Below are 24499 nucleotides of genomic sequence, written 5' to 3'. Positions count from 1 at the left end.
CTACCATTTTTCTAGTGTGCATGTGTGACACAATAGATGCAGGAAGTAAACAGACTTTTTGCATCCTGTTTTGGACGAAGAAGCTTTTGGGAACGGCTCAGTACATCCAAGTAGGTGCTTTTTTAAAAAAATGAACCTGGGAGACAAACCTGCTCAATCTGCAGTTCTTTAACTCCAAATGTCACACAGAGCAGGGAGTCAAATCTGACCTGTTGTTCTTCCTGATTAGCGTGTGATCAGATAAACAGGCAAGCTCTTTACTGCTTTAATTCATATTAACCACACCCACTCATTCTCCTGGACATGTACTCACAACACTGAACATTAGCTTGAAACCAAAATTTCCTCAATTTCCTGATTTCATGTTTCAGATTATATCTTTTAGGTTATAAGGCCACATTGAACATACATCTAACATCAAAGACAATTTTACTGAGGTTTTAGTTCAGAGCTGAGAATAACATGGAGCTTTAAAAGAGGCAAGCCTTTGGCAAAACTGTTCAATGAATGGATGCACAGTATTTCTGAATCATGTGCTTGAAATATCTATCTATCTGATTTTGGACTTTCAAAATTCAAGTTTCAAGGTTCTTTATTTGTCACATACATATTACATACAAGTGATGTAATGTAGTGAAATGTTTTTCCTTAGTGCCTTGTCACACAGTGCAACAATGATACATAATAAAACTAGTGGACTATTATGTAAAAAAAAAAAAAAAGTTTAGCAACCTTTAGAGGAATGAAATGTAGAATATGAATATGCATAAATAGAATATGTTAAAAAAAAACAGATATACAAAGCTGTAATGTGCAAAAAATTGTCTCATAGTGCAACTGTTTCTGTACAGAAATATACAGAGCTGTACAGCGTAAGAGTTTTTATGTAGTATGCAAAAGATTCGTTTTTTCCATTTTTTCCAAATACAGAAAGTATTTATATTTACTGACACTTATGCAATTATGATGGAGTTTAGGGCAGGCAGTTGCAGATTTCATGGATTTGTTTGTGCATCATTCCTTGCCCTCAAATCTGCATTTCTGCACAGCTTTGGTGATTAAAGGCAACTGAGTGCAGGGTGGGGACACACCCTGGATGACACACCAGTCACCAGTCAGAAGCAGCGTATCCCACACATGTTTTTGGAATAGGGGGGGGGAATTAGACAACGAGAGGAAATCAATAAGGAGAAAATGTGAAAATATGCACAAACAGTAAACAGCTCAGAACTGGCTCTGGACCCTCGGGCTGTGAGGCACCAAGCAGCATTGTTACCTGTTACACCGCCATGCCACTCACTAATCACTAACCATCAACTTATATTTCATTTAAAAATGATCATTCTTAGACTATGTGCTATAAAAATTCTGGCTGCCAGAGTATGGTATATGGTATAAATTCTTCCCAAGTTTCCTTCTATTCTAGCTAGAAACCTAGTTAAAACCTGGGCTGCCTAGTCAAAATAGTGGGGAATGGTCACCATTTTTAAAATAAGATGTGTTGGTCTTTTTTTAAGTCACAGGTCTAAGGATGAAGATGCACAGGTTTATCTTCTAAAAGTGTAAACCTGCGATCAGGCTGGTTCTGTCTGACACAAAGAACCAAGACTGTAGTGGTTTAGTGAACACATCCAAGACATTTCATTGTGTTTCTGGACAAGCCTATACATCATGTATTACTCCAAAACACTTGCAGAAGCTGACCAGGAAGGAAAAGCTAACAGAAAGAAGTTTGTGCAAAAGAGCACAAACACAGCCTCGGACACCGGGTTCCTGTTCAGAGAGTTTGGAATTCTCGCTCCGGCTTATTCACGCCCCAAAAACTCCACCTCCCGTCGAGTCCGCTATCCAAGTGGAAGGTGGTGTATTTCCTCTATTTAACCAAAGGAAGTGACAGAATAAGCAGCAGAGACACTGTATATGAGGCTGTCTCCCAGTGAACACTGGCCCTGTTGCACTTATCTGATGCTGCATTGTGAAACCATCATATTCAGTGCACCTTACAAAAGAAGGACATCATGGCTGCCAGGGTCACTCTCTTTGTCTTCTGTTATTTTCTCTTCCAAAGTAAGTAACATTTTTATTAGTGTGCTTCAAATTATTGAGGTCATTTTCAGAATGAAGTGTATTTTCATTAGGAGGAAATTATAAAACAGTGTAGAAGGTCTTTATATGGTGGAACGACAGCAGTTTCTTTAACTTAGTGAATGAAAGCCTGTTACCTGATGTATGCTTACAAGGAAAATGGTGCTATTTCATTGTTTAATTAAATGATAAGTGGAATGTAATCAATAAAGATCAGGCTCTAAATCCATATAAGTCAAAAGTATGTGAATACCTCAGCAAAGAACCCTTTTAAGGTGTGAGAAGCTAAATGTAGACTGTCCAAGATCTGTAAATGTTTGCTTACCCTATATCAGTATATCAGGGTGGTGATTAACTGGTGTTCTCTTGTTGGGAATGAGGCTGAAAGTGGTGATAATCAGCGGGAACCAGACAGCCCTGTTTCTCACAGGGGAGTGCAGCATTGGCCACCAAGCCTCCAATTGGAAAAATTTACAGCAAATCTGCTTCCGTTGTAAATCAACACAACCAGGAAATTGGTCAACACCCAGAGTCTTGAGAATGGCTAAGAAATCTAAATCAATCTGTCCACAGTATATAAATAATACTTTTCTTTTTTTTTTTTTTTAAATCATCACTTTAGGCTAACTATTTATATCCACAATATAAGCTCATCTTTATTGATTGATAAAGCAGTAATTTGGTCTTGATTTTGTATAACCTATAGTTGACTTTGTATAACCTATAGTTAACCACTGTCTGTTTAACACAGTGGTTGAACTGAATTGTGGGCGATTATAGGTAAATGCAACGCTTCCAAAATTCCGACACTGACATCATTGTTTCTCCGCATAGGTTACTTAGTTAATTATGATACTTTCTCTCTCCCCCAGACAGCCAGGTTCAGGCCTCAGCTTTCAGGCTGGAGAGCATAAATCAAACACAGTTAGAATTCACATTGGGCCAGACAATAAGGGCAGGAAGCATTGACAGGAACCTCCTAGGGGACTCTCGGGAGAGAAACAGGGTTACACAGGATGCAGCTTTTCACAGATCTGCTCATATGTAAAGAGGATGTCTGCTCTGGTGGATGAGGGAATACTCTTCTTTTGGTCATCCTATGTCATTCAGTGAGAAAAGCTTACACGAGATAAAGTTGTGTCAAAATGAAAAGACAAACGTTTCCCATCAGATTTCAGAGTCAGTGCTCAGGAAGATAAGTCATTTTGAAGGTACACGTATTTAGCTGTATTCTCTGACAGTTAGTTAATAATTCCACTGCCACACTTGTAATGGCACATGATTGCAAACTGCACATGAACACCTTGTTTGAACAGTATATTCAAATAACTTTTAGCAGATAGATAGATAGATAGATAGATAGATAGATAGATAGATGTACTTTATTGATCCCCAAGGGGATGAGTAGCATCACACTTGAACTGTTTGTCAGAGTAATACAGGATTAGTGGTTATAATTAATTGTGATGTTAAAGTGTAATTCTTTGGTTAATCTTATTTCATATCTTTGAGAAAATATTCGTCTGTTCTGAGAGAATAAGAAGCTGACAAACCATCATGTGCAGTCTGATTAGTCCTATATAGTGTCAGTGGTTGGCACCATCAACAACAGACCTGTATAAAATACTAGATACACTGTGTATGTATACAGTGACTGACTGTAGACTCCACCCTGCCACTCTGTGTGTCAGTGGATAGGGACCACCATGATTATCAAGCCCTACGTCACGCCAGTGTCAGTGCTGTATTGAGAATTAACAACCACTGAAATAATATCTGGTGAGTGGTGGTCTCTTACCACTGATGAATGGGATAGAGGGAGCTAACAAACTGTTCATAGCAACAGATACACCCAGTAACTGTATATCTACAAAGTGGTAGATGTGTAAGTGAATGTAGTTATGAGGAAAACTGAATAGTAAATGTTTTCTTTCTAGATACCTTGAAATATCTAGCAATTATTTAGAAGAGTATTAATGGAGTAATTGCACAATGCGTTATGAGCTTTTATAATCTAAGCACACAATAGTATTTCCTGGTATTTTTGTGACGCCCTACTGGCTTCAATCTGGAATCTTTAGTTTAGCATCATTCTCCTATCAATGTTTTTATCTTGACTATATGCAAATAGATTTTCAGTCGAGTAACATCAGATTTTCTCACTGTTTAGTAAATGTGTCAGCTGCTTCCGAAGGATCAACTTCTTCCCCCAATTCCAATTTACCACAAAATTTCACACAAGCTGGTGAGTCTCACTCTTATTGACTAGGGTCCAGTCTCTAACAGCATCTTAAAGTTAGGATAATATTAAATGATAGATAGAGTGTGCATTATGATGCTCGCTCTATCAATTGAAAATATTTTTTGAATCCTTATCCAGCAATGTTTTTGAGAAACTAGTGTATCCATTTCTGTGGTCGTCTTTATAATATGCTCATAGAATAAACAAAAATAGAATGTTAAATTGGTACTCTTAATATAAAATCACTTCTGTGTTAGTTCAGAGAACAGACAAGATTTCATATATGTAGAGGAACTATTCTTATTCCTTCTATGTTTATTCCTTCAATGATCCTTCAAATGAGAAAGCTGAAACATCTGAGAGCACAATGCCCGTAACTCACAGTCCTACATCAAACATCAAGCCTAATGAAGTGGAAGATATGTGCCTGTGTCAGTATAGAAATGCACTAAATGTATGCGCTACAGTAATGTAAATTTGTTGTTTAATGAAGAAAACTGCTAACTGCTTTAATGCCAGAAAAACCACAATCACAAACCACCTTCTGTTGTGTGTTAAAAGTTAAAGAAGTGATTTACTGTTATGAATGAGTTATGCATCCAGTAGAGCTCAAATGTTTTAATCCCATTGCTCGGTTGTAATGACTAGTTGGAACACACTGGATGTAACTGCACAGACCTCTTCTTCCAAATTCATTCTAACAACAATGTTCTTTATAAACATAAGACCAGGAATTGCATATTTTTTAAGATGCCACTTAAATGCATAATGAATAATGCCAAACCTCTTTCACTGATTTGCAGTAAATGCTACAGAAGAACCACAGACTTCATCAGCACCCTCAACATCATCAGCTGGTGAGTGTCACTATGACTGACCAGTACAGTTTCACCACTGCGTTCAGCTCTATCCTTATAATGTGTTTATGATGTGTTCATGAAGTGAATGAAGAGTGTATTGCTTACTTTCCATCCCCACTGTGGGTATTAAATAGTTGTAAGCTTGGCAACATGATTTCAGAGAACTATCAGAAGTCATGTATGTAGAGAAACAGTGTGTATTATGAACTGAATATTCATTCAGTTGACTGAATATTCATTCAGTTGAATATTCATTCAGTTCAGGTGCCTGAAGAACACAACAGAGACAGCTAGCACTCCCATGACCAGCAACACTGAGCACTCAAAAAATCATTCTCTAGACCTACTATAAATAAATAAATAAATAACTAAATAAATAAATAAATAAGGTGACATTATTACAAACAGATATTCCATGTATATAACTTATATAGTGATTTATAAAAAGTTTAAAATTGAAAAGGCAATGAAAATGTGTAATATTTTTGTCAAATTGTTTCTTTTCATTGAAGAAGTTAAATGCATACTAGTTAAATAAAAGACAGCTGGTGTGATGAGTCCTGACTTGAGGCAGACTGCACAGACCTCTTCTTCCAAATCCATGCTAACAACAATGTTCTTTATAAACATAAGACCAGGAATTGCATATTTTTTAAGATGCCACTTAAATGCATAATGAATAATGCCAAACCTCTTTCACTGATTTGCAGTAAACGCTACAGAAGGACCACAGACTTCATCAGCACCCTCAACATCATCAGCTGGTGAGTGTCACTATGACTGACCAGTACATTTTCACCACTGCGTTCAGCTCTATCCTTATAATGTGTTTATAATGTGTTCATGAAGTGAATGAAGAGTGTATTGCTTACTTTCCATCCCTGCTGTGGGTATTAAATAGTTGTAAGCTTGGCAACATGATTTCAGAGAACTATCAGAAGTCATGTATGTAGAGAAACAGTGTGTATTATGAACTGAATATTCATTCAGTATAGAAATGCTATACTGATTCATTCAGTATATATTCATTCAGTTCAGGTGCCTGAAGAACACAACAGAGACAGCTAGCACTCCCATGACCAGCAACACTGAGCACTCAAAAAATCATTCTCTAGACCTACTATAAATAAATAAATAAATAAATAAATAAGGTGACATTATTACAAGCAGATATTCCATGTATATAACTTATATAATGGTTTATAAAAAGTTTAAAATTGAAAAGGCAATGAAAATGTGTAATATTTTTGTCAAATTGTTCCTTTTCATTGAAGAAGTTAAATGCATACTAGTTAAATAAAAGACAGCTGGTGTGATGAGTCCTGACTTGAGGCAGACTGCACAGACCTCTTCTTCCAAATCCATGCTAACAACAATGTTCTTTATAAACATAAGACCAGGAATTGCATATTTTTTAAGATGCCACTTAAATGCATAATGAATAATGCCAAACCTCTTTCACTGATTTGCAGTAAACGCTACAGAAGAACCACAGGCTTCATCAGCACCCTCAACATCATCAGCTGGTGAGTGTCACTATGACTGACCAGTACATTTTCACCACTGCGTTCAGCTCTATCCTTATAATGTGTTTATAATGTGTTCATGAAGTGAATGAAGAGTGTATTGCTTACTTTCCATCCCCGCTGTGGGTATTAAATAGTTGTAAGCTTGGCAACATGATTTCAGAGAACTATCAGAAGTCATGTATGTAGAGAAACAATGTGTATTATGAACTGAATATTCATTCAGTATAGAAATGCTATACTGATTCATTCAGTATATATTCATTCAGTTCAGGTGCCTGAAGAACACAACAGAGACAGCTAGCACTCCCATGACCAGCAACACTGAGCACTCAAAAAATCATTCTCTAGACCTACTATAAATAAATAACTAAATAAATAAATAAATAAGGTGACATTATTACAAGCAGATATTCCATGTATATAACTTATGTAATGATTTATAAAAAGTTTAAAATTGAAAAGGCGATGAAAATGTGTAATATTTTTGTCAAATTGTTTCTTTTCATTGAAGAAGTTAAATGCATACTAGTTAAATAAAAGACAGCTGGTGTGATGAGTCCTGACTTGAGGCAGACTGCACAGACCTCTTCTTCCAAATCCATGCTAACAACAATGTTCTTTATAAACATAAGACCAGGAATTGCATATTTTTTAAGATGCCACTTAAATGCATAATGAATAATGCCAAACCTCTTTCACTGATTTGCAGTAAATGCTACAGAAGAACCACAGACTTCATCAGCACCCTCAACATCATCAGCTGGTGAGTGTCACTATGACTGACCAGTACAGTTTCACCACTGCGTTCAGCTCTATCCTTATAATGTGTTTATAATGTGTTCATGAAGTGAATGAAGAGTGTATTGCTTACTTTCCATCAGCTCTGTAGGTATCAATTAGTTGTGTAATATTTGTCAAATTGTTCCTTTTCACTGAAGATTTTAAATGCACACTAATTAAATGAAAGACAGGTGGTGTGATGAGTCCTGACTTGAAGCAGACTTAGTGTTACCACCCTGAGGTTGCTCATTTTCAACAGAAAATTCATCTTATACCAAAGCAACTTCCCGACGATTACAATTCTTACATTTTTATCAGTTTATAATTACATCTAATGGTGTGGAATGTCCACTAAACAAGTTTGTTTCTGATTTCACTTATGTTATAACAGCTATAAACCAAAAATGCAGCTTGTCAAGTTAGTACGAAATTCCAAAGCACAAATTCCTCTCTCCTGAGATGTTCACTTTGATGGAAAATGTAAAATAACAACTTTACCTCAAAATCTGACACTGGCTGACATCTTGTGTTATAAATTTTAAATAAATGTCTCCTTCCATTAAAGCACCAGAGCAACTTTTATACCTTTCATTGTTGTTAAATAATAAAACTATTGTTAGGAATAAATTATTTGACCGTTCATCATACAAGTCACTTTAAATTAGTTCCTAGATTTAGAAATAATATACTGTAAATTGTAAATAATGTACAAGCACATTAATGCACACCTGTAGTTTGCCTTGCAGCTGGCATGATTTTTCTAAATGTGCAACCAGGAAATGTATAAATTTATGATGCCTGCTAATAATGACATTCTGTAAAAAAGAAATTTCAAGTGAGTAACTTCCCTTCAGGAACAACATCTGCCATCAGTAATACCTCAGCACTGTCTGGCGACAGCGCTACTACCACCAGTAAAACAACGCAATCTGTCCAAACTACAGGATCACCAGATGGTGAGTCTCACTATAACTGACCAGTAGAGTTGTGTATTACAATTTTGTATTACAAATTTAGTTGTGGAGCCTGATTACTATGGGCAACAGACAACGAATACAACGAGCACTCCCAAAACCACCAAAAACACTGAACATCAAGGTATCAAATAATAATGTCATAATTTGAAGTGTGTGTGTATATGTGTGTATACATTGATGCAAGTGTATGCATTTACAGTATATAATGTGCAGTACAAGTTAACGGTTTGGATACACACAGTTATTTGTGTGTGTGTGTGTGTGTGTGTGTGTGTGTGTTGGGGGGGGTTGTGGTGGTGTTTTTTTTTGTTTGTTTGTTTGTTTGTTTGTTTTTACTATAATTATCATGTATAGAATTATGCAATAATAATAATAATAATAATAATAATAATAATAATAATAATAATAATCACATATTAAAAGTCTACAGAAAAGTCTCATGATTTAGATACCATTACCATTTGATTAAAACAACTTTTCACACTTTTTTGCATTTATTTAACAAGCTTCATGAGATAGAAAGCTGAGGTGTTTCACCGTCGGTTTCCACATGAGCACTTGCTGGCTGCTTTTGTTTCACTCTCTGCTCTAGGTCATACCATAACATGGGTTTCACTGGGTAACGTGTAGAACTTATTTAACAGCACTATTCATATTTGTCTAAACATATTAAGTGTTTATACATAAGCCTTTATATACTGTATGTCTTTTTTTATGTCAGTTATGTCCAGCTCTTTGACTGCTGCTGTACAGTATATTGTAGCCTGAGTGTTTTGGTAGAGAATAATTCAGTTCCATCTAAACCACAATGCAAAGTGCACCCTAATGATTGAAAAATGATTGAATGTGCACTAGTGTTTTGTGGCATCTTTGACAGCATGTTAATTGTTGTGTTTTGTAAATTGCGCACTCATTCAGCTAGGAATAGAAGTGCTGCACCTACTGAAAATAATGTCAACAAATCAGCAAAAGGAGGAAACTCCGGTAAGTTTACCCAATTATCACTATGCACATAACATATAACAACTAAGTGCTTCATACCAAATGTTAATACTACATTAAGCAGATATGAGGATGCTTATTTTTTCCCATAGTTCCTCAGTCTGAAGGACCGACTGTACCTAAAAAACCTGGTAAGTCTGTATGTCAGCCAGTTACAAATCGATGAACACCTGCAGCATACACTCCCTACAGACTCTAACTTTGCTTTGAATTGAAATATTTTTTCAACCTGGAATAGCTAGAATATTTAAGACCTGACTGAATATTTGTGATTTTTCGATTTGCACAGCTGTCATCAACCTTTATTCAAACACAAAGGCAGTAACACTGTTGAAAAAAGACATCCTAATTGGAATTGGCCCAGTGGTTTTGATTAACCATTAAAATCATGATGTACTTGTAATCAGATTAGAAGAGGTTTACATTAAGAATTATTATTATTTCCTAAATAATTTGAGTACATTTTGACATCTGGAAATAGAACTTAATGCATTAGTTTGTAATGTAATTGTAATGTGTCCATAAACCTTTTTTGTCATTCAAAAATAACATCTTAGCAAGAGAAAAAAATCTTGAATATTTTCAAATTTATCTTGTATTTCCTATTAGATTATACAGACCAAATATATTTTTATTAAACATATTTCTAGACATTTTTACTCATTTCAAACTTAAAATAGTCTTGTTCTATGGGCAGATAAATGTTCTAATTTTAAACAATTATTCAATGTATTCAATATATTTTCACTTGCATACATGTCATTTTTGCAGTGTAATAGCTGTGACTATGACCAAGATAGTGATAGTACTGTATTAGTTGCATGTGGCTTTAAATCTAGTAAATCTAGTAAATCTAGTTATCTGATGGTGTTGTGACTGTTAGCTAAGCTTATAGCTAGTTAGTTTGGGTTAGAACAGCCAGGAGAAACTTCTGATTGCAAAGTGCATAATATAATGAAGGAAGATACATAACTTCATGATGGTTTTGTTTTATAATAAGTTTCATAGGAATGTCTGTGTACCTTCCTGATCTTAAATGTCATTGTATAATGTTAATCGGATCTTATCAAGTTTCCAACATCAAAACTCTTTTTGGTCTAATCTTATTTTTGTTTGCATGTAAAGATGCACATTATGTTTGGCAGCAGTGTAGGGAGTACTAAATAAGCTGTTCCTGATTGAAATGTTCTTTCTGTATGTTTAGTAAAGTAGTTGTTGATTCCCAACTGTTCCCCAATAATGGGGTTGTCAGGACTACCTCAGGACTATCACTAAACCAGGGTTGGCCACTTGAGAAATGTCCTTAAGTCGTGTAATTAGATCATATTTGCATAAACTTTGTCTCGTGTCATTCCTCCCTAATAATTCGTATTGTCTTCCCTTGCCTTAAAAATAGCTTAAATCCTTTTAAGTGAGGATTCCATAACTGTCTTGGCGTGGTGTCTCTCAATTTTAGTCCCACAAGCTGTGTGCACAATTCAGATAGTATGGTGTAGTGTAGTGCTCAACACACTATTTCACGTTCTGTTCAGAATAATCCCACTCTATGAGATTTGCTATGGGATTAAGGTCCGATGATTTTGCAGACCAGTGTCCCAGGGTTCCATCTTGCTTGTCAAAAAATTTACACACAGATTTGGCCCACAAGACCTTAAAATTTTCATCCTGGAACATTGAGAGTGTCAGTGGTGTGTTCTGTATTAAATGCTGACCAACAAATAACAATCCAGTATTAAGATAAATTACATTTGTCCAGGCGTACCACGATTGATATTACAATACAGTACAATAAATCACAGCTATTGGTTGACATAAGTAATTTCTTGTCTGGGAGCTTAAAAGCATATGCCATATGAGTGAATATGGATGTAATGTACAGATTCCTGTAAACACATTATGTTACAGATTTGAGATATCTCTGGTTCTTGGTTTTGGGGGTTGCAGTCTTGGCTTTGGGAATATACTTGAAGTTCAGGTGTTTTAAAGTCCAGCAGCATCCAGGTATCTATCAAAATCCATTCTATTAAGAGTATTTTTTTTATTCTGTACTTGATTTGGATTTGTTCATTTGAACCAGTCTAAGATGTTTCTTCATTTTTGTTTAACCATAGTTCAGACCATGGACCATGGAACAGAGAAGTGAGTATGTTGTGTCTGAAAGAAACTCTCCTTCTTGCCCTAAGTGACTATTTCTATGGCCAAGATCATGTTGAGTGTTACAGAAGTACTTCCTTGGAAAGTTTGTCATACTGTTATACAGAATATCAACTATGTTAAGCCACTTGACTAGACAAATTCACTATTTTTGCACTGACGTTATATTGTAAAATAGTTTCCCTGGGGTCCTAATTGTTTCCTGTTATTGCCCCTGTGCTGCTGCTGAAATCTCAGTGCTTCGTTCCAAAGGACGGAAAGTAACAAAGATGGGGTCATGCTTTTGGGAGTCAAATCAGGAGGGGAGGAGAATGGTATGTTTACTACCTTATATGATTGTTAATCATTCCTGCTTTCAGTTATGGCATGCCATTCTAACATTTATCTTCACCAGATAGTTTGAAAATATAGTAAACAACTGACCAAACTGTGCCATGGCCTGTCTAAGAGAATATTATTGTTGCGTACTGTACAATTTGGCTCTTATATTATCAGTTGCTGCTATTATTTAAAAGTCTATGATGTCATATTCCAACTAACTCAACATTTTTCAGGGAGTCGTCTGCTTTTTACACTGTCTATGTAAAAAGCATAAAAAATGTAGACTAAAAAAAACCATAAAAGTAAACAAAAATAATTAAGCGAGTAGCGTTTTTAATTGATCAGATTAGAAACACTTCTAAACTAACACTAACATTCTTTATACTCTTCTGCTGTGAAATAAAGTTCTGCAGCTCTGCATAGGTAACACTTCCTCACAGAATGACTCATTACTCATGTAATGACTTGACTCAGCAGACAACTCCTGCTTTAACTCGACTTAGAAAAAGTCCCAGTTAAAAAGAATACTTGTTCAGTTTAGGGTAAAAGGGATGGATGTGATTTTAAGTGCTCCTTTCTTCTGGCCACATCCCACCCTGTACTGCCATTTATCTGGTCCAGCATGTTCAGCTGCTCAAAGGAAGCCTGAGCTTTTAATAAGTCATTGTTGCTGGTGGGGGAGTGAGTGAGGGGAGTGAGTGTTTCCTTCTGTTTATCTCACCACCCCTCTCCCCTTCACACCACCCTGCAAAAAAAAAAAAATACAGTGCAAGATGATAGATAACTTTCTCAGACGGGTACAACCTATTATGGTGAGGCATTATTGTGTAGCACTCTGCAAATGTCATTGAATCCCTAAGAGTAATGCTTTTTTTGTTGTTGCTGTTGTTTTTTTTTGCACTTTTCTGGTGAACTCTGCAGTAGGGGATTTTACAGGATTTGCATTGTTTATATGTTTACATGTAGCACTTCCTGCACTTAGAGCTGATAAATCATCTTTATTATGTTTGATTGTACTTTTCACATACAAAGTCATTTTCTCTTTGATCTCTTTTCTCTTGTGATTCTGGAAAGAGAAATAGAGTCAGCATTTGAGAACATATCCCCTAGGATTTCAACAAGCACTGTGACTTTAAAAACAGCAATTATTGTCTTTGTGTTTCTGTTAACTTATTGTTGGAGTAATGAATAGCTACAATTCTGTCAAATATAGTGCAATTATTTGGAGCCATGTGGTGACTCAGAATGTTACATGTGCCAGATAGTGATTAGTTGGCAGCTGAACACAACTCTACAATCATATTTTCTCTAGCTTGTCAGTTTACCCAGCTGAGTACCTTTAGTAACTAGAATTATGTGATTATAATGCTGTATTAACTTATTAAATCATTTAACAGTTATTATGTCCTACAGACATGAGCATTTACTGGCCTGTCAGTATGAGGTGTAATAGCTCTGTTTTTCATATTGTGCTCATATTTTCTGGGGTTTTCTGACCACTTTAAAGTATCTTAGTGACCTCTAGTGGAGAGGAAAGCACTTTTATTTTGCTGCACATTCTTGTGGCTGATACATTTTAAACTAGATATGGCCTGGTACAGTACATACATACATACATACATACACTGTGATTTGAAAGTTTATTTAAATTAATTTTGATCCTTTTAACTTTGGTGCAGCTGCAGCAAAATAAGCAGGCAAGCAAAGTGACCCAAGCCAAAAATACCAGAAGATTGAAAAGATGAAGACTTCAGTGATCATCTTTTGGAATGAAATGAAGTGATATATTTTACAATTAATGTATATGTATAGAGTGTATTGGCAAACTTAATTAATATGAACAATGACTACTGCGCAAAAACTGTATATGGGATATATATATATATATATATATATATATATATATATATATATATATATATATATATATATATATATATTTCAAATGGGTAAATAATACAATTTTATTGTGATACCTTTGCTGGAAATATGCTTCTGTTATTTTCTGTACATAAAAAATTCTAGAGGTGCCAATATTTGTAATACATACACTTTTAAAAACATAATCATTTGATATAATTTTGTTAAACAGTTTTAACTTGCATAATGATAGATGTTCCTCAAATGGTAAGGAAGAACACTTGAAAGCTGAAGAAATTTTAAAATATGACATATGTTATTGTAATATTATTGAAGCAATTCAGTAAAATGTCCATAGAAAAACAATTTCTTTTACATTAAAGAAATGTATTACTCCATTTTTCTCCCCACATTGTGGTGAATAGCAAATGGATTCTCCTTTTATCACCTTTTTCCAGTTTTATCATAACATTTATTCACTGGATTCCCAACTAATAGAGCCTACAGTGTGTAAGACATTTACATTATTTCATTGTAACTTGTTTTTACTCTTACAAACCCTTTTTCAAATATTGACTTGAGCATGAACATTGAGCATGAATATTGACTTGAGCATTGAACACTTAAGCTACATTAAGTTTTACACAAAAACATTTTCTCATTCTTCTGGTTTTATAATGAAATTCTGTTCTTAAGCTTTGTGCAGTGTGTTTTTCATGTACTCTTATCTCACTGTAGTTTAATAAAAGAATTTGTGCCCAGTCTGCCACATCATAATCACAAATTACTGTAATAGCAGTCAGACACTATATGTATATACAAGAATTATTCCTAAACTGTAGTAGCAGCATTCATACAACCTGAGCTACGATCACAGGGTCGTATTCAGAGCTTGAGACTTAAGTCCAAATGTTATGTCAATATTTACATGGGCAAAGTTGCACATATTCAGAGTTGGTTTACATGCATGCTTAAGTAAATTTTCTGGGAACCCATTCAGATTATTAAAATGACCTGTGTGTAGTTCATGCCTCTGAGGTTGCCAAACATCTGTCACAAGGTTATTCAAGAGCATCTATGTCACTGACTTTAAACACAAGCACTTGTCTTTAAGCCAGAAAAAAAAATCAGGGAATAGAATGCAGATTAATGAGCAAGCAGGGTTTTGTTTGTTTGTTTGTTTTCAAATGTAATGTAAAATTAAAGCAAGAAAATTAAAAATTAATAAATAGAAAAGACTAATATGATGATACATTTATATGAATGAGAGATGGCAAGCCTTGATATAGACATCCGTTAGACATCTGGTAAATTGCCTGTATTGTGGCTAAATAGTCCTAATTGAAGTGAAGTGAAGTGAAGTGAAGTGACTTGTGGCCAAGTATGGTGACCCATACTCAGAATTTGTGCTCTGCATTTAACCCATCCAAGTGCACACACACAGTAGTGAACACACACACATCGTGAACACACACCCGGAGCAGTGGGCAGCCTTTTTTGCTGCGGCGCCCGGGGAGCAGTTTGGGGGTACGGTGCCTTGCTCAAGGGTCTCACCTCAGTCGTGGTATTGAGGGTGGAAGAGAGCGCTGGTCATTCACTCCCCCCACCTACAATCCCTGCCGGATTTGAGACTCAAACCCACAACCTTCAGGTTCACCTTCGTAATTGTAATTATCAAATGAATCACTTCACATTTGGTTTAATTTAACAATATGGTTTCCACCCTCATTATTTGGCAGCTTATAAAATAGTAGTTGATCCAGCACATATTATTATTTTGCATTTTATTGCTGAAGCTATGAGACTAAATCAAACTAATGAAATCATAATGTGTGCATGCAATGTATGCTATTTTATCATTTTCAGCATTTTTGTTAAGGGAATAATACTATCCAATAATTAATAGTCATATTTATGTGTGTAATATTGGTCTCAAATGGCCATAGTTTTCTTGATTGTATTTACAGCCAAAAACATATATTTCAGCATGACACACTGTGGTTACATCAAACAGACAGTGGTACTGGATGTCATACTGCTGTTTGCTCACACAAGAAGAGTGGGCTTAATACAAAGGTCAGAATCGTGCATAACTGACACGCCCCTCTGTTTTTGGCCAACTCTACCTTGTGCATGTAATTCTTATGTAACTTCTGAATACCACTTAAATCTGTAGTTACGTGTGAGGTCTGAATACCAGTGGTATTAAATCCTCACTATATGTGCGTAACTCAACTCTGAGCTCTGCTAATAGTGAATTACAGAACTTCAGTGACGCAGGTTTTAAGAGTACCTAGGTTGTAAAGAACAAGTGTTGGCCTGTAGCTAATAAGACATGAAGCCAAGACATCTGTGTTCTGGAAGCCAGACTGTTTGTTTTAAATTCAGCTCTGAGAAAATAAGTTTAACTCTGGCAAAAGAAGAGAGGTTTTTTTTTTTCAACAGAATTAGCCACAGGTTGTGCTTATGTAAGACTGTCATGTAAAGAGCCAAAATGGAATGGTAACAGCAGCCTTAAGCACATATACACACATAGAGTTTTGGGACTATCAACACACAGTCAGGCAAGAGACATACCAACCACGAGATTAAAAACCATGTCTGGTCTGTATAAGTCTGTGTCACCACCTTGTGCAGGAAATATAGTATATTCCAATAAATCCAATAAATATAGTGTATTCCAGAACCTTATACATTTAGTAAAAATACATTTAATAAAAATAAAAGGTTACAATGCTTGTAAAAGGGTGTAAAATGTAGCTAGGTTCTGGTAGGCCTTTACTATACACTCAGTGGCATCTCATCCACAAGGGCAGGTGGGACAGAGCCCAATCATATGTACATCAGCCATTAAACAAATATTAATCTTCATTCACAACCCTATACATTTTAAATTGAAGATTTAATTGAAGAATACTAATTACCTCCTTTGAGTGACAAACACGTTTTTAAAAAAGTTTGATATTTGACAGATATAAGCCAATGTTGCACTGCATCGACTTTATAGATGTTGTAGCTCAGTAGAGTTATTATTATACCTAGTGGTCAAAATGGGAACATCAACAAATGCATGAGGCTCATTGGGGCAGAAATCACGCTGCCCCATGTTTGCTTTATGAATGTTTTATTTATGAGTGGGGGAGGTATAGCAAACAGATAAGTTAATGATAATATAATCATTATATTAACAATATAATAATGATCTTAATAGTTAATATCAGTTAATAACCCTAAAATCTTCCTCTGTAAGTCTCATGAAGCTCCGTGCAAGATCTGGGCCGCTCTAATACACAGAACCCACTGGCTAGAGAGATTTTACCTGGAACCATTTGCACTCCTACTGTAATAAGAGCTACAGATCAGACCAGCTGAATAACAGGACAGGTTCAGGGTCAGCCAACCCAAGAACGCAGGTTTGTGCTATGCAAGATACTGATAATCACCAACAGCTGTGGTGGTTTGTCACTACCAAAACTGACTCTCATTTCCTTTCCTGAGAAGGGAGTTCAGCGAATTTGTATCATCATATAACCTAAAGTAGGTGGAGGATATAGAGTAGCCTATTAGCTGCTCATTTAGTTTTATCAGACAAGTGTTTAGCAAAATAACAGCTGAAATGGTACAACTTAAGTCCTACAAGTTAAGTCCACAAAGACTAGACTTAATCTTTCTTTAGAATGCACATAATTTATAAAAACACATGAGATCATTTCATACCATGGTATCTCTAAATGTATGTAGCAAACAGTATTGTTTTGGTTAAATTAAAAAGTCTCAGGCACCCTATTTTTTAGTACAAACTTCGTTATAAATTTTTATTTTATGACTTCTATATTATCAATTCAGTACAAAAACATTTTAGATTTCCAAACATTAGTTTTCCAGCACAAAATTAAATGTTACAGAAAAATGTTTGTATGTCAGTAAAGAAAGCAGCATATTTCATAAAAGACCACTTTTCAGATAAAAAAACAGAATGAAGGCTGCTGGATTTTGCTGCAGAAATAAAAAGCAAGTGCGACAGTCAAAGTTTCCAGAAGAACTGTGGCTGGTTCTGCAAAATGCTCAGTAAAACTTACAGCTCATTTCCTTATAAAACTGCACAAATTGTACCTGAGACTACTTATAAATTTTTAAAGCAAAGGGTCATCACACTAAATACTGACTTTGTTTCATTGATTACTGTTTACTGCTCTTTACAGTATTCTTTGTATAGTATAGCTCTTTATAGTATGTAGAAACATTTATAATATATATAATGTAGAATGTTGTATTAAATGTTTCTACATTTAAAAAAAATACTGTAAAGAGCAGTAAACAGTAATCAGTGAAACAAAGTCAATATTTGTATATATTAATTAATTTATTTGTTTTGTTTGTTTTTTTTTTTTGTGCAAGGCAGCAGAACTCAGTTTTCTTTGCATCATTCACTGTATATATCATGATTTGAATATGCATTTAAAGACACTGCTAATACTAATAATCTCAGTTAACAGGAATGGAAAACTGCCTTTCAATCCATTTGCTTGATATGGAAACACTCAGAAGTTTTCTAAGAAAACTGGAGTGGCTACATATGATGGAAGCTGATGAGTCATTTCATTCAGTGATGGAGGAAAAACAACCAGAGAACAAAACACTCCATTCTACACAGGCAGCGATCGTGGACCAAATGAGCATGAGAACGAAAACACTCAAACAGGCTCAACCCACCTCACTGGTCTTCTCATCATCACGCCACTGCTCTAAACCTCATCATTACCATATGCCTGAGTGGAGGAGGAAATAAAAACCATGCACACACACTGGTACAGTGATACAAACTTTCGTTCACATATTGATCATTATTAGAAAAGGCGTGTGATTGCCAGCTGGGTAGTTTTTTGATTGTTATACGGAATCACTATACTCTACTAAAGGAAATTTGCAAGGATTAATTTGTCAGTGTAAGACAAGTTGTAAAGTAATAATCAAAATAATGAGTAAAAAAGAAAAAGAAAAAAAGAAAAGTCAATGTGTCCGAATTACTGATAAAAGGTGGTTCATTTTTATGACTGTATTTATTCTCAGTTTTAGAAGATACCTCCTTTTGCTTACCCTGGATTTTCTCCTTAAGGATTAAAATGACAGTGGACACTTAAAACACTGTGAGCTCTTTATTCTCAGGTTGCAGTCTTTAATGACGGGCTGTGGCTCATAGCTCTTACTATGGTGAAGCACTTTGAACCCAAATTACAGACATACAGCACAGAAATCAAAGACCCATGAATATGCAGCTTTATTGATCATTCTTCTTCTTAACCAAGACAGAATGTTCTGTTATTATCAATTAAGTATCCTTATTTAATCATGACATGAGGAGAAAAGTTCTTATGTACATTTAGAACATTTAGAGCATTCATAGTAGAAAAAGGCAAATGGCCCTTGAGGTTGTCAGACATGCCCTGATATAGTATTTTAAAGCTTCGCTTGTGTATCCTTCTCTCTTTCTCCATTCAGAAAGGTCAGCAGTGTTGCTTGTGTACCTCTTGGAGAGGAACCTCTTCATGCAGGAAAATACGTGTGACTCTGTTTTCCTACTAGGATCTTGTTCGTGCCATGTGACCTGTTGGATTCCATTACCCTTGGCTCTGTGCATATGTATGTGTGTGTGTGTGTGTGTGTGTGTGTGTGTGTGTGCGTCAGAGATATTAAGTCGACAGGGTCATATTGCATGGAGAAAACAGGCATTGACAGCAGGGTATAATAAGCTTGTTTTGCTCCGTGTGGTTACTAAACACCTCCTGTAACTTCTGTGCTGGATCAGTATAACTGTATCAGCAGTGTGCTGTATATGCATCTCCAACAATATGTTGGTTTACCTGTTGGCTACATCTCACATGTCCTCATTCTGAGGTTTTGACCAGTGGGCTACTGTCAGTCACTGAGAGCCACTGTATGAGGAATCACGTCATACACTCATAAACACATTATTTGCCTGTTTGCCCGACAAACATTGACTGAATATGAAATGGTTTAGGATTCCATACAGTGCAGTATTCATTATTTGTCTGTGATCACCATGTTACCAGGTAATACTACGAAATTCTTTACATAGGCCCTAAATTCTTCAAGAATGTATTGCTAATAATAAACTATTTTATTTCTTAAAGCTGCTAGATTTAAGATTTAGGGATTTCACCCTCTCTGGTAAAAAAAAAAAAAAAATGCTATTACAAGCAACTCACAGAAGAATTTCATAACATGGAGTGTGCTGGGTGCAGATCTCATGGCTGCAGATGCCAAGAAATACACATTCAACAAGTCTTCAAGGTTTTGTCCCAAACACTATACAGTGCACTAAGTAGTATGCCTAAATAATTAAGACAACCAAGGATATAAATAATCTGTTAGGTTGATATTATAGAAGTGGCGGTCGCAGTTACTGAGTATTTGTAGGAGGTTTTGCTCCTTCACCTATCAACAAGAGTTTCTTTTAGGTACTGTCAGCTGGTTAGCTCTTACTGTGACTGCCTGGTTCAGCAGCAGACTGCCCCTGAATCGGCAACCTGCCATGATGGAACTGCTTTTCTGCAGTATGATATACAGCACATATCCTACAGAGGTTTGAAGTCCTGAAATACAGCATGCAGTGGAGACGGTCAATCTGATTGCTATCCTTTTAGCTAAGACATCTTCACAACTGAGTAACGATACATATCTACGATATCCACAACAAGGATATAAAGGATGACCACAATTCCCTAACTTCCCACCAATTTAAAGGAGAAATAAATGCCTCACATGTTCACTAAGGAAAAAAGCTAAAACTCCATCACACCTGAATCCATTTTCCTTAGTGACTATATTGACTCTCTCACACTCTCACTATATTACTCTTTCTCTCACCTGCTTTGCTGCCTCTTACTATGTAGTTGGACTTCTTTTGTGCCTAAAGTTGGGCCAGTTCTGACCGGACACCCCTGACGCAATACTGACCCCGACGCAGTACTAACTTCTTTTATTACTATTTCTATTAATTTCTATTAATTCTATTAAAGCACCTCATGATATACAGTAGTTTATTGTCCCTAAACTCAAATTATTATTTCTTTTTTTTTTTCATATTGAACAGTAAAAAAATACACACCATAGCTTTAGGGGTGATGACCCTATTTTGTGAAAGTCTAAGTATCAGAGTGTACTATTTCTTTAATACAAAGAGGTCAAACATGAACAAGCTTAAATGTTTCAACATAAAACTAATTATAATGTTTGCAATCTGTGAAAAAACAAATAAACAAACAAAAACACCTGAACAGTATGGGTGGAAGTGATCATATGAAATCACTTATCTCTTAGCCACATTTCAGTCAGTGGCTGTTCCTAAACAGACACTGGATCTGAGGAAAGGCAAACATAATTTCAGTGTACTTTGTAAATGTAACTAAAGATTAACCGTTAAAACTGAATACAATACAGTTACGATATGACATGTATTTGTATTATATTTGCAATTTCACTCCTTAGATGCAGTTCACCCAACAACAAAAAAAAACCCAGTTTAAAAAAAACTGGCCTCATAACATTTTTAGTTCAGCATCTGTTTTGTATTAGAAGGAAACGGTAGAAAAGTAGACCTACTGGAGGTATAGCAACAAGAAATGCCTTACAGCAATTGGTTAGTGGCGTGGACACTGGCCAATCAGATCACCCGACTCGGGCACGCGCTGGTTGGCTGGCCTAACTGCTGTCTCTGGAATTTGAGACTCTGTTCTGATTGGTGGACGGTGTGTGGTCGTTGTCCGCGGAAGCCCATAAATACTGGTAGCGCATTTCTCGCTTTTTCATTTGGTATGAATGGTTAAGGTTGTGTGTGTTTGGAGGGTGTATGCGTGATTGAAGTATTTATATGAAGACTTTCCTGACTTATATATTTTAACTTATTTTATAACGGTAAGTGCGTGTACCTGTTTTACGCCGTTTTGTTTTTGTTCTCTAGCAGTCTTTAATAAGCTAGTGACACAGGTAACTGTAGCCAGCTTTGTTTGCTTGAGGTTAAGGGCTGGAACTTTTTCTCGAAGTTTCTCCAATTTGTTATGCAAATGGTTGAGAGATGAGATGAACACATTTCTGTCATCCCTTGCTTTGTTAGTTTGCAGCGTCATTTGATAGTTGCAGTTATATTTGTCTTTAAACTGGACTAATATTTAGGGAAATGTTTGGATTTTGGGAGGGGTGGCTTGATAAAGTGGATGTTAATGTTAAAAAAAATCTCTTTTCTTTTTCAGCACTTTATAAGGCCAAGAAACTAATCCAAAGGGTTTTCACAATGGTTGCAACAAGCACACAGAAGAACAAAAGCTCTGAATTCATCTCGGATTTTGTTGACAGAGGATACGATCAGTCATGCATCGACAACGGTAATATGTTTTTTTTTTCCCCCAGATTTCTACATTTGCAGCAGTACAGTTAACATTTCCTGATGTAGATGAGGTGGTAGCTGAAGTGCATGTTTACAGCGCTGTGGATGCGGAGCTGCAGGGCAGAGGCTGGCCGCAGTGACGTCACCAGCCAGATGAAGTCATGCTGTTCAGGCAGCACAGCTCCTTTGTGAGCCTGAGTCTAAATCATCATGCTTAAAGCTGCAGACATAAATGTCAGCTCTCATGCAGGTGTGATCTAAAGCAAACTAAAATGGGTCAGCATTATACCCATAGAGTTTAGAGCTCTTTAATTACTTTGCTACTCTCACTGTCTGAAAAGAAAGAGCCGAATTGTAATGTGAACGCAGGAACATAATTTAGTCCAAATGTGCCTGGTTTCTTGCCTAGAAAAAACAAGCCCCAAAGAACGTTGCGTATAAAACACATACCCTTCACAAATGGTGACTAGACTTTAATTGGCCTGTATTAATTTTATTGTGAGTTACCTGTAAGCATTATGAAAGAGATGTCTGAATGGAGAGCAGACAATAACCAAAAGTTATGCTACTTTTTTAATAGTAAATGCTGCTTTGATAAAATGGCAGTGATTTGAAATCACACCAAAGATTTGGATTAACCAACAGCAGTACTTTATGATGGTCTCATGTCCTTTTGTCCTCATGTACTGTTTAGAACTGGACTTCTGGGAGCGCTGCCTGGCTGAGCCGTACCTGAGCGCAGAGGCTTGTGAGGAGTGGGCGTGCCAGCAGCTGATGCGGCTGCTTGAGGGCTGCTTGGCGCGGGCGAAGACCAGCACTCTGCATTGCACAAGAGTGTTGGTGCCAGAGACGCTGACCCGGCGGGTGGCACGGGACGTTTTGCGGCTAGCGGCAGGTGAACCCTGCGGGCTGCGCGGCTGCGTGCTGGATGTGCGCCTCGAGCTGGAGGAGCAGCGTAAACAGCGGCGCTGTGCAAAGCTCGAACGGTTGGTTTGTGATGCCAGCATGGTGCCCACCTTTGAGCTGACGCTGGTCTTCAAACAAGATGGCAGCAGCTGGATGAACTTCCGGGACTTCCTGCGTATTGGCACATGCTTTTCTCGTCGCACGCTCAAGCTCGGCCCTGGCTTCCGACTCGTTAAGAAGAAGCTCTACTCGTCAGCGGCTGGTACCGTAGTCGAGGAGTGCTGAGCCACTGGGCTGGGGTTTAATGGTACAATGCACTTCAACACTTCAGGATGTGAATGTACAGGGCTGCCTTTTGAACGGCTCTTTTTTTTCTTCTTTTTCTTTCCCCCCTGCACTTTTTATACTATTAATGTGAACTAGTTCAGTAGTTTCACTGTATGTTCTATTTTGGGGGAGGTGGATTAACACAGTGAGCCATTTGATATGTTGGTGGAGTTGATGTCTTTTGTTATAGGATGTTGTACCATAATTGTGCTGTCTGTGTTTATTCATATTTCCAGTTATTTCCTAGTGCACAAATTTTTGTGCCATTAATTCTTGCTGATACTCACTAGTATGCAACCAACACCTTAATAAATATTAAAAGGAACTTGCACGGCTTCATATCAAGTGTTTGGGAAAGGGGCATGTTTCTGAAAGTATTATGCTTTCTGCAGAGTGTCTGCTTGTTGAAGGCATTAAAGCTCACTGTAAGTGTAAAAATGTTTTCAATGTTTTACAATTGTTTAAAAGAATTTTTGGCTTTTCTAGGAAGCTTATCTGATCAAGTGCCTGTTTAGCACTTGACTGTAGGTTTTTTTTTCCCCATGTTCTGTCTTTTCTATCACCTTTGCAGTGCTGTTCTGATAACTGGACGTATTTTTAAGAGGTTCCTGTTACAGGAAGTGGAAATTCTTGTCTATTTGACAATAAACTATTTTGAATATATCTCCTGGTTTGTTTCATTTGAAGTCTTCATACCTTGACCTCCTTGGCTACCAGCACTGTTGATAATTTGTTTCAAAAGTGCAATACTGTGGCCTTGAGTAATACAACAAATGTTCTGGCAATTTGTGTGTTTAGATCTTCAGCAGCATATACTGTTACATACTACTAAATGCCTTTTTTGCTGAAGAGTGAATTCTTTTATGTACTGTTTAGTACAAAGTTATGAGAAATTGGAAACATGCCAGGTCTGTAGAAATTATACCACTTGCACAAATAAGCTAGAGAAGGCCATTGGGTAAGCTAAATCACTACCACAGATTACTGCTATATGTATTGGACAGGAAAGGGTTATGCTTTATACTATTCCACATGCTAGGGGTGTAACACAA

The 24499-nt window shown here is 36.4% G+C and overlaps 2 protein-coding genes across 11 annotated transcripts; both read left to right on the top strand.

The window, feature by feature from the left end:
• The first annotated feature begins 1871 nt into the window (after window positions 1-1871).
• Window positions 1872-14594, top strand: LOC117597194 (mucin-1). 10 transcript variants are annotated; one of them, XM_034304084.2, is made up of 13 exons: window positions 1872-2067; window positions 4256-4330; window positions 5131-5184; window positions 5898-5951; window positions 6660-6713; window positions 7426-7479; window positions 8351-8452; window positions 9392-9457; window positions 9568-9606; window positions 11381-11476; window positions 11587-11614; window positions 11867-11943; window positions 13630-14594. In XM_034304084.2, exons 1-13 carry the CDS (start codon window positions 2019-2021, stop codon window positions 13641-13643), a joined length of 762 nt encoding a protein of 253 aa, XP_034159975.2. In that variant the 5' UTR covers window positions 1872-2018; the 3' UTR covers window positions 13644-14594. The 10 variants fall into 10 exon arrangements, with proteins under 10 accessions (XP_034159975.2, XP_034159978.2, XP_034159977.2 ...); XM_034304087.2 differs by lacking the exon at window positions 5131-5184; XM_034304086.2 differs by lacking the exon at window positions 7426-7479.
• A 7009-nt stretch (window positions 14595-21603) lies between these two features.
• On the top strand, window positions 21604-24110 carry LOC113540415 (DNA damage-inducible transcript 4-like protein). The gene is made up of 3 exons (XM_026936903.3): window positions 21604-21745; window positions 22081-22212; window positions 22909-24110. Exons 2-3 carry the CDS (start codon window positions 22122-22124, stop codon window positions 23403-23405), a joined length of 588 nt encoding a protein of 195 aa, XP_026792704.1. The 5' UTR covers window positions 21604-21745; window positions 22081-22121; the 3' UTR covers window positions 23406-24110.
• The last annotated feature ends 389 nt before the right edge of the window (window positions 24111-24499 follow it).

This window comes from Pangasianodon hypophthalmus, chromosome 4 (assembly GCF_027358585.1).
Source record: "Pangasianodon hypophthalmus isolate fPanHyp1 chromosome 4, fPanHyp1.pri, whole genome shotgun sequence".
Lineage (NCBI taxonomy): Eukaryota > Metazoa > Chordata > Actinopteri > Siluriformes > Pangasiidae > Pangasianodon > Pangasianodon hypophthalmus.
This window is presented reverse-complemented; position numbering and strand designations above follow the sequence as displayed.

Coding starts and splice junctions, on each gene's coding strand:
- LOC117597194 (XM_034304084.2), top strand. CDS start 2,019: ATGGCTGCCAGGGTCACTCTCTTTGTCTTCTGTTATTTTCTCTTCCAA. Junction 7,480..8,350: donor ACCCTCAACATCATCAGCTG/GTGAGTGTCACT, acceptor ACTTCCCTTCAG/GAACAACATCTGCCATCAGT. Junction 8,453..9,391: donor AACTACAGGATCACCAGATG/GTGAGTCTCACT, acceptor GCACTCATTCAG/CTAGGAATAGAAGTGCTGCA.
- LOC113540415 (XM_026936903.3), top strand. CDS start 22,122: ATGGTTGCAACAAGCACACAGAAGAACAAAAGCTCTGAATTCATCTCG. Junction 22,213..22,908: donor TCAGTCATGCATCGACAACG/GTAATATGTTTT, acceptor TGTACTGTTTAG/AACTGGACTTCTGGGAGCGC.